Raw genomic sequence first — 16,032 nt, 5'->3', positions numbered from 1 at the left:
TCAACACTCACTTGTAGCCCTCATTGCAGTCACAGTAGTAACCTGTTAGAGTATCCACACACTTGTGGCCACACTGATTAATCTCCACCTTGGCACACTCATCGACATTGCAGTGGGCAGGCTCATCGGATTCATCGGCACAGTCCGGATACTTGTTGCACACCAGGTTGTAGTCAATGCATTGGCCATTTGTGCAGGCAAACTGACCATGCGGACAGGTCACATTCTCCTTGACGCAACCCACTTCGTCCGAGTGATCGCCACAGTCATCTTCGCCATCGCAGCGGGATTGATTGCGAATGCACTTGAAGTTCTGGCAGGTGAACTCCTGCGGTGAGCAGGTCTTGTACTTGGAATTGCAGAATTTGCCCTCGTCGGTGCCATCGCCGCAATCGTTGTCATGGTCACAGATCCAGCCCTGTATAAATATTAAAACTCTCTATTAATAAACTCCTTCTTAAAAAGGATCTAAAGGACCTCCTACCTTATTGATGCATCGTCCGTTGCCGCAGGTGAACATGTCCTCGCCGCATGGCTGCTGTGTGGCACAGTTGTGCAGGGTGGTATTCTCATCGGCTCCATCCACACAATCTGGATCTCCATCGCAGATCCATTTCTTGGGTATGCATTGGGCACGCTGCCAGGACTTGTTCTCCACACAAGTGAACTCCGTCTCCTCGTCACACTTGCGATCATCTGCAGGAAAATAAGGGGTATTAATAGAAGACTTAACATTCTGCAGAGAAGCAAAACTTACTGCACTGATGCCGATTATCCTCATCACTGTTGTCCAAACAATCATTGTCCCCGTCACAGATGTAGATTCTGGGTATGCAATTGCCATTGTCACAGGTAAACAGATCCCCAAAGCAGGTGCGTCCCTCCGATTTGCAGTAATCTGGCGGCTCATCTGCTCCATCACCACAGTCATCGTCGCCATCGCAATACCAAGTGGCCGGAATGCATCTATGGTTGGGACACCTGAAGCTATTCGTGGGGCAAGTCCTTTGTCCACAATGCAGCGGATCCTCGTCCGAATTATCACCGCAATCATTGTCTCCGTCACATAGCCAATAAGGTTCCACACAAATGTTGGTCTTCTCGCATTTGAGATGATTTGCCGGACAGGTGGTGTTCATGGGACAACGCTCATGCGTCTCATCCGAGGTGGCATTATCCTTGCAATCATTGACACCGTTGCACACCTGAGCCTGTGGAATGCAGCGTCCGTTGCCGCAGGTAAACTCACCGTCCACGCAGGGCGGATAGGTGCAGCCCAGCTCATCGGAGCCATCCTTGCAGTCGTTCTCGTGATCACATTTCCAGGACTTGAAGATGCAGCGCCCATTATTGCAACGGAACTCATTCGGGGAGCAGGAGTGATAGGCACAATAGTTGGCATCCTCATCGGAATTGTCACCGCAATCATCGTCGCCATCGCAGGACCACATCCTTGAGATGCATCTGCCATTCTTGCAGTAGAATTTGCTTGCCTCGCATGTATTATTCCTGGGAGCACACATCCTGCCCTCGTTGACCACCTTGGTGTTGTCATCGCACTTGCACTCCGCCTTGCCATTGGGCGCCGGATGACAGCTCTGGGCACAGCCACCGTTATTGATCCGGCAGGGATTCACATTGCATTTCTGTCGATCGGCACTGTAGATGCGAATGTCACGGGGTGAGTCCTCCAGTCGCTTCACCATCTCGATCATATTGGCTCCCGTATGCTTCTCAGCCCGGTAAACTCCACGCAGCTGCAGGTCCGTCCAGTAGATGTAGTTCCGGAACACGGTTATGGCAAACGGATATATGGTGGCTGCCACCAAAAGCTCCCTATTCTGACCATCCAAATCGGATCTCTCGATCTTCTCCCTCACCGCATCCGTCCAGTACAGGCGTCGCTCATCATAGTCAATGGCCAGGCCACTGGGCTGTGATAGATCCTTGTCCACAATGGCTCGCTTCTGGGATCCAGCCATGGTGGTGCGGAATATCTTGCCAGAGGTACCGAATCTTCCCCAGTCCGTAAAGAACAGGGTGCCATTGCAGGGATCCAAAACAATGGCACGAGGACGTTCCACGCGGGCAATCATCACCAGCTCACTGCCGTCGAGATTCATGGCATAGATGGAGTTGTTGGAGCTATCCGTCCAGTAGATCTTCCTCTGGGTCCAGTCGTAGGCAATGCCCTCGGGATTGATGCCCTTGTTGAGGACCACATTGATGTCATCATGGCTCGGCTTATTGGCCTTGGTGTAAGCAATCTTGGCCCAGGGACGGATTTGTGTGTACAGCATACGATTATCGGCAAAGTCAAAGTCCAGCCCCACAACATTTGTGAGATTTGTAAGCGGTGTGAAGGGCACTTCCGTGGAATGTGGATCAAGGTTAACGGCACGGATCTCAGTTCTGGTGGCAAACACTAGATATTCATTGACAGTCTCACATTTCCTCTCGTCGGCACTCAGCTTTCCAGTGGCGCAATCGCAGCGGAAGTTCCGGCCCGAGGGACCCGTGGCACCGCCTTCCGGTGGGAAACTAAAGCAAAGCTGATCGCAGCCACCATTGCCCAGATGGGCACAAGGATTGGCATCATCCTGCGGCTGATTGTTGATATTAAAGATGGCAATGTCGCGCAGCTTCTCCAGATTCGTTCTCACACGAACGGCCGACTCGTTGGCATTCAGCTTGGAGGCCTTGAAGACAGTCATCAGGTTCCTGTCCACCCAATATACATCATTCAGATAGATGGCAATGCCCATGGGATTGGGCAAATCCCGACGGATGACCTTGCGATTGGCACCATTGTAAGAGATCTTCTGTATGGTATCCAGCTTGGAATCCACCCAGAAAATATCATGGGTCTGCATGTCAATGGTGAGATCCTTGGGCATCGAGATGCCCGAGGTAACCAGCGGCGTCCACTTGCTGCCATCGAGCAGGGCCTTGCCAATTCTGGGATGCTGTCCATAGTCAATCCAGTAGAGCAGCCTCTTGATGGGATTCACGGCCAGTTCACGCGGTGCATCGGTGGTGGTCTTCACCAGAACCTTCCTGTTGCTGCCATCCATCCAGCAGACCTCCACGTAGTTCTCATGCGGATAGACATTGGTGAAGTACATGTTGCCGGCCACCCAGTCAATGGTTAATCCTCGAATGCCGTTGCTACCGATGCCATCCTTGACCACATGCTGGATATCAGTGCCATTGGGTCGCGATCTAAAGATGCCATTCCAATAGCCACGATTGTACTCCGCCCAGTAGATCCATTGTTCACGGAACATTACGTCCACATGAAGGATGTGATGTCCTGGTCCGCTAACAGGAACCATGGCCTCAGTACTGTCACTCAGACTGTAACCACGGATCGTGTCCAGCTGGGAGACCACGGCAAAGGTCTTGTAGTTCACGCAATTGACCTCGTTCTCCTTCCGGGAACCAATGCCACAGGCACAGGATCTTGTGGCAGCCTCGGCTGGCAGGCAGAGATGCTTGCAACCGCCGTTGTTCGTCTGGCAGGGATGCTGCATCGAGGCCCGCTTCTTGTAGATCATCATGGAGCGCAGATCGGCCTCGTTATCCACAATGGTCTTGGGGTTATCGCCATGCGGCAGATCCAGCCGCACAATCCGTTCGTACAGGGGATCCAAATAGTAGAGCCTGTGATCCAGAATGCCCAGACTCTTGGGCTTGGCCATCGGATGCGAATCCTTCATGGTAATGGTGGTGCGCTCGTCACCATTGTAATCCATGACACCAATGAGACCCGGGTTGCTGGCACTGTAGTACAGCAGCTTCTTCTCGATATCCACGACCAGGGATTCAGGATGCGAGATCTCCTGCAGGAGCACTATGGGATTCTTGCCGTTCATGTCCACGCGACCGATTTTCACCGGTACCTCTAGGACGCCCTCATCTATCCAGAAGAGTTTACCATCGGTGGGATCCAGGACAATCTGCTTGGGCCGGGACACGGAGTTGGGATAACCATTGTTGGCCAGGATGATGGCCCGATACTTTTGCTTGCCATCCACTCGCACTGCCTCGATATTACTGGCCACACGATTGCCAATATACAGATTCCTGCCAAGCCAGTCAAAGGCAATGGTGTAGGGGGCTCCCACCATGCCGTTGTCGATGCCCAGGAACAGGGTCTTGTTGCCGCCGCCATAGGGTGTCGTGTAGATGGTGCAATTCTCATCGTCATCCTCCTTGCCCTGCACCCAGTACAGGGTCTCACCCTTGCGATCAAAGTCCAGTCCAGTGCTGCTCTCGATGCCAATTACCGGGGCCAGGGCTCCGGCTCTGGCATCGCCACCATTCAGCGGCAGATCCACAATCTGTGTGCCCTTGACCACCATCAGGAAGGGATTCTCCTCCTCGATGCAGCGTCCCTCGCTGAGGAGCTTGTAGCCGGGCTTACACTTGCAGGAGTAACCCTCCGTTTCCTTGGGACTCAGCAGGCACAGATGCTGGCAATGAGCCTGGGCACAAGGATTCGGCGACATGGGCTGCAGGGAGGCATGATGGACATGTATGGACAGCGGCTGACTGATCAGATGGGAGACCACTGTCTGGTTCTTGCCACGGAACTTATTCGCAGACAAAACACGGTTTAGCTGCCTGTCTGTCCAGTACAGTGTGTCCTCGAACAGGGACAGCGAGTGCGGATGAAGCAAATAGTGACTACTGGCCAGGACCTGCTGTCTGCCGGTACCATTGTAGTAACAAAAGTCAATAAAGTCCAGTTTGGAGTCTGCAAAGTACACCCTCTTGGTGGCTATATCCAGGGTTAATCCATTGGGCCAATAGATCTTCGTATTGATGATTGTCTTCCGCATGGAACCATCCATACCAATACGCTCCACTCGCGGGTTCTCGCCCCAGTCAGTCCAAAAGATCCATCTGGCACCGGGACTTGGATCGATGCACATGCCTCGGGGCTGAGTGATGTTCTCCCTGACCAGGACCAATCGATTGGAACCATTCTCCGCGGACACCTCAATGGTATTCAGCTTGCTGTCCAGCCAATACAGATTCTGGGCTATCCAATCGTAGGCCAATCCCTCGACCAGATCCAGACCCGTATTGATAATTTCCTGCGGTTCCATGCCTCTGTCCAATCGTGAGATCTTCTTCAGCTTCATGTCACTCCAGAAAATGGTGCCAGTGTGCATATTCGAGGCAGTGGCCACCACATTCTCCACAATGATGGGCACCCGTTCCAGTCCCTGTTCCTTGAGGTCAGCTACCAGGATGGAGTGACGATTGGAGATGATCAAGAAGGCGGCGGTGTGATTGACAGCCTTGCAGGTATGCTTGTTCGGTTCCAGGATATAGCCATCTGTGCAGGAGCAGAAGTACGAGCCCTTGGTATTGGTGCACTGCTGCGAACAGAGTCCTGGGGGATCACACTCATTCGTATCGATGCAGGTGAAACCATCTTCGCCAATCTCTGAGCCCGGCGGGCATACACACAGCGCTCCATTGGGCGTCTTCTGGCAGAAGCTGGAACACTGACCAGCCTGATGCTCACACTCCGCGAGATCACAGCCTTCGCCCTCATCGGATCCATTGGGACAGTCGGGTGTATCGTCACAGACGGAAGTGATATTCACACATCTCTCAGAGACGCCGGGACACTGCCACTGGCCATGGGGACACTTGAATGGCGGCGGAACACAGGCGTGCTCTGCACCCTCATCCGAGTTATCTCCACAATCATCCTTGCCATCGCAAATATAGGCCTTAAACACACAATTGGTGTTGTTGCACTTGAAGAAATTCTGGGCACAGGTGATTTGGCCGCATTCCTGCTCATCGGAATGATCGGAGCAATCGTTGGATCCATCACAATGCCAGGCAATGGGTATACAGAAGCCAGTGGATTTGCAGCGGAAATGCTTCTCCAGATTGCATTGATTGGGTCCCATCGAGGGGCAGCCCAGTTCATCGGAGCCATCATTGCAGTCCGGAATGCCATCGCATTTGTACGATTCTTCGACGCACTGCCTCAAATCGGCGCATTTGAATTGATTCGCCAGACATGAGATCGGTGGGCAATCCTTCTCGTCCTGTTTGTCAAAGCAATCATCGTCGCCATCGCAAACCCAACTATGGGGAATGCAGTGACCCGTCCGGGGACATGTGAATTGGAAGTAGGCGCAGGTCTTCTCAGCACAAAAGTCACCCTCATCACTGCCATCGCCGCAATCATTCTCGCTGTCACACTTCCACATATTGGGTATGCATCGACCATTGGCGCAGGCAAACTGGGAGGTGCCGCAGGTCACATTGCCGCACTCCTGCTCATCCGAATTGTCACCGCAATCGTTCTCCTGGTCGCATCGGAAGTTCTGTGGTATGCAGCGACCCGAACGGCACTGGAATTCATTGGCTCCGCAAGTAGGTTCTGGAAAAGATTACACATAGGATTAGGATTGGTCAAGATAAGTAAGAGATCTTGCTACTCACTTGTGCAGTTCTGCTCCTCATCACTGTTATCCAGACAGTCATCATCGCCATCGCACACCCACGACTTGGGTATGCATCTCTGATTGTTGCAGGTAAAGTCCCAGGAGTTGGGGCAGGGTTGTACTGGAGGCTCTGCTCCGGGATCGGGCATGCAGCTCACCTGATCCTCGGCCAATCGTTCGCCATAGGGACAGGAGCAGCGCGCCTGCAGGCGTCCAAATGAGGGTGATGGTGTGGTTACCTCACCGGAGGTAGAATTCTGACCACCTCCTCCAATGGGCACTGCAAAGCAGATCTTCTGACAGCCTCCATTGTTCCTGTGACAGGGTTGTGTGTCTGATATTCTCTGAACCTCGTGACTGTAGACCTTGACGCCATAAAGCCTGTTCGTTTGCGGCTCCCGGACCATCATCTCCTCCTGCTCGCCGGTTAGTTTGTGCAGCCTTATAATCGCATCCAATCGCCAGTCTGTGATGTACATCCAATCGTTGTGAATCACAATGGAGAAGGGATGACGCACCAGTCGTGAGTTGACCGTCTTGATGTCCGTGCCATCTAGGTTGGCATGCTGCACATGATCCAGCAGGGCATCGCACCAGTAAACACGATCCTCCTTAAAGTCAATGGAGAGGCCATTGGGCCATCCTAGGGTCACGTTCTTGAAGACCAGCAATCCACTGCCATCGGTATTTGCTCTCGTTATATTGGCCGGTCGATCCCATTCGGAGAAGAAGATGAAGCCTCGATTCGGATGAACCACAATGGCACGGGGACGCTTCAGGTTCTTTAGCAGCGTGCGACGGTGGGTCACATTCCTTGTGGACAGGACATTCAGGGTACCCTTGCGGGAGTCAATGTAGTACAGATTCTTGGAGGCCCAATCAACGGCTAGACCCTCAACTCCTTCATTTTGCGAGGCGAGGACTATCTCTCGGCCAGTGCCATTACGATGCACTCTGTATATAACATCCTGCAGGACATCCGAGTAGTAGATGAACTCATCACGGGCATCAAAGTCCAGGCCCACGAAACGTGCTCGACGGGAGACAACCGGCATGATGGCATCACTGAAGCCCTCAATCACCGGTTCCAGTACCTTGCCCTTGATGAATCGCTGCTGGGAGTACATAAGGAACTCCACAACGGGCTTGCAGAGCTTAAGATCCGTCTCCAGCTGATAACCAGTGGAGCAGGCACAGCGGAAACCAAGTCCAGTGGGAGCACCCTTCACGGCCGTCACAATGCACATGTGATTGCAGCCGCCGTTGTTATTTCCACAGGGATTCGATACCCTCGGCTGGCTGAGGGCATGCACGGCTATGATGCCCTTGGGCTCCCTAATATCCTTGGCCTTGTATGTCACCTGAATGGAGCTGGGTCCCTCGAATTTGTCCACCGACATAATGCCCTGCTTGGTGGCATCCGTCCAGTATATCCTATTCTCGAACAGCGCCAGCCGCGATGGACTGGGCACCTGCTGTCCACGGAGCACCATGACGCGATGTGCTCCCTCATAGTCCACGGACTCGATGTAATCCAACAGGGAATCGCACCAGAAGACTCGCTTGCTTATGATATCCACCGTCACGCCACTGGCCTTGTACGCCGCCTCCGAGACAATGGATCTGGCATGTGTGCCATCCATGTGAGCCCTCAGCACCTGACCACCATCTGCCACAAACATTAGTCCAGCCGTAGGATCCAAAGCCAGATCAGCGGGTGAGGTCAGATTGGAACCGAGGACTACGGCATGCCACTGTCCACTCAGCTCAAATACGTCGATCTTCTGACCCACCAGATCCGCCACATAGATCTTATCTCCAACCCAGTCCACGGCCAAGGCCACGGGTGCCCATGTGCCAGGCAGGGTTTGATCAAATGGCGACACTGCCTTATTCTGTGGATCCAGCGGCAAACTCTGCACCTTCCTCGTCTTGATGTCGGACCAGTACAGCGTATTCCTGGCATAATGGAAGGTAACACCCGCCGCAGCCGTGGCATTGGCCAGGATCTTAGAGTCCGTGCCATGGGATAACATTCTCATGATGGCCCTGTCATGGGCAAAGATCAGTTGCAAATTATTGGCATCGGGTGCAATGCATTTGGAGTCATTAATGAGTGAGTAACCCTGGGCACATTGGCATGTATAGGAGCCCAAGGTGTTGGTACACAGCTGGTCACAGTGTCCCCACTCGGCGCACTCGTCCAGATCCACGCAGGTTCGGTTGTCAGGGGCCAGGGATTGACCCGGTTTGCAGTAACAAACGCCACCGGTTAAAGAAGGTCGGCACTTGAACTCACAGCTCAAGGCGGGACAGGAGGCAATGGCTAAGGGAAGGTAGAGAAAGAAAGTCAGTAGGATATTGTGCAAGCTCCTGGCTTGGAGTACTCACAGCAATTGGTCTCCTCATCACTGCCATCCTCACAGTCGCGCTTTCCATCACAGAGCTGAGATTTCAAAATACATTTGGGCGTGCCACTGGCTCCGCCACGTGGACAAAGGAACTTATTGTCCGGACAGGCAATGGCCGTGCAATTGGCCTCGTCACTCTTGTCCGCACAATCGTGGTAGCCATCGCAATGGAAGTTGTACGGAATGCACAAGGCATTCGAGCACCGGAACTGAGCATGATGGCAGGGTGGGAAATCTACCGAAACAAAATAAATTAAATATTGGAAAATGGGAAATTATTAATCACTTACTGCAACCCTGCTCATCGGAATTGTCACCACAATCATCCCGATGGTTGCACTTGAGGGCGGCGTCTATGCACTTGTGTCCATTGGCACACCGGAATTGGTCCAGGCGACAGGATACACCGCTGCAGCCATCCTCGTCCCGTCCTGTACGACAATCCAGGTAGCCATCGCATCGCTTCTCCTTGGGCACACAGGGTCCAACCAAACGGGCGCCCTCCGCCGGAGCAGCACCATTGGGGGCATTGCAAAAGACATCCGTATGCTGGCATTTGCGGTAGGCTGGAAGCAAGGGATTTATTATAATTAATATTAATATAATATTAATAGTTATTATAGCATAAAATGAATTCCCTCTTAAACCTTTAATTACACATTTTTCACAGACGCTGTAGGGTCCGTAGGGGTTACTCTATTATTTAGATATTCGGCGCAAAACACCCCTGGAGATAATAATAATAATCTGTGCATGACTGCACTCAATTAGTGCGCATTTTCGGGTCCTCTGTTATAATTAATCGCATTTGCATTGAGAAGCTAGTAAAATGGATCCTTGACTCCATGGTAGTAGGAGGAGCAGGTTCCCAGCCTTGGTCCATAACTCAATGGGGCTCTATGTGGGAGGAAGAGAGGTAGCTATTCCCCTCGAGGTCCTTGACGCATTGTTCAAAACAAGGACAACGCCGTTTCTCGGTTCATCAGAGTCGTCTGTCGTCTGTCGTCTGCCAAGCTTCCCAGGATCTTCCTCAGAGGGGGTGAGAAAGGAGTGTGTGGGATTTCAAGGGGGCAGCTTAAAAATGGCAGGCCAAAACTATTTGTGCTGCCAAAGACATTAAATTTTGATGCCAGACATTTGGGCGGTAGAGAGAGAGAGAGAGAGAGAGGGGGGCTGATGGAATGGTGAGGCATATCCTGGGCGTGTTCTGGGCACGCATGGCGTATACATAATGCATGGCCGCTGTACAAATGTCGGGGCGTGATTGTCCTTCCATTGGTCCTTTCGGTCCATCTGTCCGGCGGTCAGTCACTCGTTCCCACATTGTGCACTTGAGTTGTGTGTGTCTGTGTAAAAGTGTGTGTGTGTGTGTCTCTAGATGAGTGTGTGTGTCTCTAGATGAGTGTGTGTCTCTGTGACAGTGTGTGTGTGTTGGCAGGCAAGAGTGCTATAAATTATCGAGTAGTTGGGTTGCTGGACTCCACCTTCTCCTCATACTTATCCTTATCCCACTGCTGCTCCTACTCCCTCTACTCCCACTACTCCTCCTACTCCTCCTACTCCTCCTATTTCTCCTACTTCTCCTACTCCTCCTACTCCTTCTTCTCTTTGTTCTCTTCTTCTTCTAAAAAAAAATACAAAAAATAAAGGACATAGGCTTTAACCAGACATAAATAAAGGACTTTAAATACCTCTTATTCTGTAATTATTTATATTATTACCATAAAAAACCAGGTTTAAAATAGGGTTTAGTTCTTCATTTAGAACTTGTTGTGTTTAAAAATTAAAGAGAAACTTTTAAGTTTAAAAAAATGTCAGTTAACATTGGACTTAAGGCCATGAATAATATTATTTTAAGTAAATCAAATACCTTTCACTATTCCATATCTATATTTATTACTTCCTGCAATTATACATATTTTTAAAAATATTTCTGCTATAAATATAAATTACAGGGTATATTTTGGATTGACTCAGGCCCTGTGTCAAGGATTCAGTTGATAAAAAAGGAGGTATACGGAACATTCAAGCATTTGAATGACTAAATTAGAGCAAAATGAGAGTTTCAGAATATAAGGTATATGACATTCATATACTTAGAAATACATTTAAGTAAACAAACTCTATCTTTATCATACAAGTTAAATTTATACCTAATAATATATATCTTTGTATATGTTTTTACTAATAAACTGACTACTATTTTCTTGCTGTGTGTATGCCAGGGACATGGCCACTGTAAAAGTGTATCTCCGTTTAGGTTTAATCCTCGACTGGTTGATCTATATTCCCGTTCCTCCCATATCCCCTCCCGGCTCTTTGGACATCATAAACTTGGCAAACGGGGTTATTTTATGCATGTCTCCCTGCTTCTTAAGCTGCCGGAATCACTCGTCCTCGTCCTCGTCCTGGTCCTGGTCGTGGTCCTCGTCATCGTCCTCAAAACCAACTCGCATTCGCATTCCATGCTCCATGCTCCGTGCTCCTTTCTCCCTGCCCCCAATCCTCGTTTAGGTCCTGGAGCACTCCTCCAACGGCTCCAACGGGAGCATCCGAGTGTGGCAGGGCAAACTTAATTAGTGCAAGTTAAACAAGCCAAGTTGTATAAATATTCCCGACAGCGCAAAACTTTCTCCAAGCAAAACAATGGAATGCGTATCCCACATTGCGTCCCTGCTCCCTCTGTGCGAGTGCAGGTAACAGTCCTGTTACCTGTTACCTGAATGTCCCTGTCTGTCTCCCACTTCCCATCTCCCCGCCTCTCTTTCTTTGTACGGAAAAAAATACAAAAAACAAAACAAAAAAATTACATCAAATATACATTTAATCAGGTGATGGGTTTAAATATTAATTTCAATTAGAAATCAAGTCGTGATACTTACAATTTAAGAATTAAGAACAAAGAAATAATTTGTAATGAATGCATTTAATATTTTAGGAAGACTAACAAAGTGTCGCATTGTTTCTTCCGGAGAAAGCTAGAAAGAATCGGCTGTTCGTGCTGATCAAGAATATATATGATATATAGGTTCGGAAATGATTTCTTCACTGTATTTGGAAGTTTTGACTATAATTATAATACCCTTTCCAGGGTATACATTTTTTAATGAATTTAACCCTATAAATACTAGATTTTACACTATTAATCTCTCTTTTGTATAAAATTGAGACTAAGCCTTATAAAGGCCTTGGTTTTAAATATTTATAATTGATATTTAATGTTCAAATAATAACTTATTGTTTATGTTTTGTATATTTTATATTTATAAACTTATTTGTTAAACAAATAGAACTATTTGAAAATAATACAATGCTCTAAAAAGCATAAATAAATATAAACAACTTTGCTAGCATCTACCTAGAAAATTAGTAATGGTAAATAATTTCTTTAAATTCATTTTTTAACTAAAGAATTATATTCGTTGTATAGGGAACTAATATTTTTGTCAGTGCATAAATCTCTATATATTTTTTTTGTTGTGTCCCCTTGAGGGTTTTCCTATTGACAAAGTGGAGCGGCGGAAGGGAAATTTTTTTGTGCAGCAAACTCCAACTCCGCGAAATCATAAAAATGTGTCACGCACTCCGGGAACCGTCTGCTCCTCACCTCCTCATCCCCTCCCACAGACTTTTCCGACATCCTACTATATATATACCCGTTTCTCCAGCCCCCCGATTTTGCGACATTAACTTTGTTAGTGCTAATCCCTGGACCCGCTGCAGTTGGTGGGCGTTTTGGCCAGGCCAAAAGAGATTTACGACCACAATTTGTTGCGCTGTCTGGCTTTTCCCTAAAATATTGCCAAGATATCGATCAATATCGAACGCAGATCTAGCGATATTATATCTTTGATCTATGGGAGGATTACAATAATATAGGTTTTGATCTTGAATATTTTTGATACTCTTTAGTTAATATATTAAAGATTTATTTACTTTTAGATAATATATATCAAATATTTGCCTTTTGAAATATTGAAAAATATAATAAAACCTTATTTACGTAATTTTGATTCTTGAATGTTAAAAACTATAGGTTTCTATATTTTAGTGTTCGCTATTGCTTATTTCAATATTTGCTTTTTAATAAACCCAATTATCGATTTTCCCTTTACATAACAAAAATCATAATGACTGCAGAAGGACCTGTGACTAGTTGGTGATGTTGTAGCTGCAATCATTGCAATTTTCACGGCAAGGACATAAAATAGTGCTAGTTCCTTGTCCCCTTTATCTAGATTCTTAACAGTCCCCCCCCTCGATCCTTTTTCTTTATTTTCCACCTCCCTTCCCCCTCCCCATTTCGTTGGAAAAGCTTCATTTTTCATTCGCTCCTCCGTTTTGGTTGCAAACAACTTTTTGGCACTAAACTTTGCACCGAAAAATCGCGGGCGTGAAGCTTGTTGTTGGCACTTTATAAACAACAATAGCAACAACAATAACACGTACCGCCCCCGCATTTTCTCTCACTGTTTTTATTTTTATTTGCTGTTTTTTTTTGTTTTTGTTTTAACCAAACACTTTCTAATTGGGTTCTCTGGTTCTTTCCCTTCGCCGTTTTCTCAGCATTAACTTTTATTGCAAGCCAAGACTTTTATGCGTGTATCAAGTGGAGAGAGTAGTTTTCTGGGTGGGAGTTTCCTTTTTCTTTACGTTGGGTTGTGTAATTACGCGCGACAAGTGCCACGCCCCCACGGCATCCCATTCCCCCTTCTAGAAACACCAAGACCCCCGCCCATGGTAGCGTCACGTTTAGCTGCAGTCAAATAAACGTCAGCTGCAATCGTCGCCACTCACAAAACTACAGAGAGAGAAAAAGCGAGATGGAAACGGGGGGCAAAAAGGAGAGATGGAGAAAGTGGTTTAGTGACGGAGAATTTCAGGAGAGAGGGGGGTTGGGGAGTAGGGAAGGGGCCAGAGAGAAGCTGGTGAACTGGTGACATTTTATGAGACAGTTGACAGTGCTGGAAACTTGGCTCTAAAAACCGTAAAAAAAATCTATATTTTAGGTAACTAAAGTACACTTTTTTATTAGTATTTTTTAGCACAAAAAATCGTTGTAAAAGATTATATTTTGTATGATTTGGTAGCTTGGAAATTTACTAAGAAAGTTTCATGATCAATTTTTAGCAGTTTGAGGAAGTTTAAAATATTACGTATACGCCTTGTTGTCACATTCTAAATTCTGTTTTATTTACCTAACGTTTTTCGTTTTCTTTTTTATATACAAAACCTTTAAATAATTTGTATATTTAATTTAATTTATTTTTAAAATATCTTACCTTAGTTTATAGTTTACGGAGAATTTTATAAATAATTTTTTGTATTACGTATACGCCCTTTGCAGGGTATTCTAATTATAGTCAGAAGCTTATAAGGCAGTCAAGGAGTCGTTTCCGACCCCATAAATCATATATATTATTGATCAGCATCAACAGCTGAGTCAATCTAGCCATCTGTGGCAAAAACAAATTTTGTTGTTAATTTTCAAATTTTTAAAAAAAAAGGAAAGGGGTTGCATCGTTAAAATTGTCAAAAATTTAATTTTTTTTATATTAAAATTAAGCTTACAAGTTTGTTAACCCTATAAAAACTAGCACAGAAAAACTATCCGAATTGAAATAAATGCATTTTTGGCTTAGTTATGATATTTATAATATGATATATACAAATTACCCAAAAAAATTGTCATATAAAGATATTCATTCCAAGAATGCGATTTTATATTTAAATTGCAAACGGCAAGGGTATATAAATTTCGGCTTTCCGAAATTAGTTTTCTGTCTGGTTAATTATTGACAAGCCCAGAAAAATGTGGTAAATTGAGTGATCATAGTTTATAGTTTACAAAGCATTTTTTCAAGAATTTTCCTTATTACGTATACGCCTTGTTGTCACTTTTTATTTATTTATTTAGCGTTTTCCTTTCCTTTATTTTAATTAATTATGACTCCTATAAAATGTAAATAAATTTAAATTATCCTATTTTTAAAATTACTGATCTTAGTTTATAGGTTTTAAAGAATTCCCCATATTACGTATACGCCTTGTTGTCACTTTTTAAATTCTGTTTTATTTATTTAGCTGTTTTCCCTTCTTTTTCAGAATTAGTTGTCAACACTGAGCAGTTAAATGAAATGGCAGTGGCCATAACACTTAAGTCTTAAGTCCTGTGGCCCAGGTATACGAAAAAGGGGGAAATTCTGGTGAGCTTAAGCTCTACGGGTCTTTCCTGGTGTTTTACGCACTTTTTTACGCGGCAGTATCTGCCTCATTAGATGCTGCCTGCAATTAAAACGAAATGCGAAATGTCCGCTTGGAAAATGTACCCCCTGTACTCCCTTGTTCCTATCTTTATCACTTTCCCTCATTTTCCTCTCATTTTCCTTTCCCATTTCTTCCTGCCCTGTTTTTGGGGCTGCTCATCTGGTTTCAGTAAACAGAAAAGAGTGCTTCAGTCTCTAATTTAAATTAGAGATGATAAAATTCATGTTTAGCTGATATTAAATATCAAACCTATTGATTTATTTATATTTCCTTGAGAAAGATTTATTTTTATTTAGTTTCTATAAATAAAAATGCTTTTTATATAACTTTTCTTCATTATAAACAGGATAAAATGATTGAATATTGAGAAAATGTAAGTAAATGAAATAAAATAAATATATATTATTATTAAATATAAAATATTTCGATATATATTTAATAATCATACTATTTCCCACTACTGACACAGCTTTAGCTTGTTGACTTCTGCGACCGCAACGGGAACGAAGAAGGAAACAAAAATAATCGGCAAAGCGGAAGTGGGTGGTGGCTGGGTGGCAATGGGGGGCCGGGGGGCGGTGGCGGAAGTTGGGCGGGTTGATAAGGTAACGGTAGAGCAGTAACTTCCAAGTGTCCTTCGCAGCAGCAGATGTTCGCTGTTTGTTCTCACAGTTATTAGTGAAGGAGCGCTTACTTCGCGCTGAGTTTGAAGGTGTTCTTGTGTACACAAGTACTAAGATATAACTACACTGATCGAAAAATGGGGTATGCAAAAGAATACATACACTACAACACTAGTTAAATGTTGCTCAAACTTAAATGATGTTGTTATTAATTGCATAATATTTATAGCTGCCTAGAAATATTTTCTTATA

The 16,032-nt window shown here is 46.1% G+C and overlaps 1 protein-coding gene across 2 annotated transcripts in view; it reads right to left on the bottom strand.

The window, feature by feature from the left end:
• mgl (low-density lipoprotein receptor-related protein megalin) overlaps positions 1-16,032 on the bottom strand; it is a 180,762-nt gene that overhangs the window by 6,673 nt on the left and 158,057 nt on the right. For both annotated transcript variants that reach the window (XM_020953035.2, XM_086826795.1), the window contains exons 5-10: positions 9,181-9,456; positions 8,871-9,125; positions 6,478-8,805; positions 758-6,415; positions 485-696; positions 12-418 (exon numbers count right to left, since the gene is read on the bottom strand). In XM_020953035.2, coding sequence (XP_020808694.2) covers positions 12-418; positions 485-696; positions 758-6,415; positions 6,478-8,805; positions 8,871-9,125; positions 9,181-9,456 — 9,136 coding nt within the window. The remainder of the gene's footprint in view (positions 1-11; positions 419-484; positions 697-757; positions 6,416-6,477; positions 8,806-8,870; positions 9,126-9,180; positions 9,457-16,032) is intronic.

This window comes from Drosophila serrata, unplaced genomic scaffold (genome assembly GCF_035046125.1).
Source record: "Drosophila serrata isolate PLE 108 unplaced genomic scaffold, ASM3504612v1 contig_8, whole genome shotgun sequence".
In the NCBI taxonomy this organism is placed as follows: domain Eukaryota; kingdom Metazoa; phylum Arthropoda; class Insecta; order Diptera; family Drosophilidae; genus Drosophila; species Drosophila serrata.
Note: the sequence above shows the minus strand (reverse complement) of the source record. Positions and strands in the feature narration are given on the sequence as shown.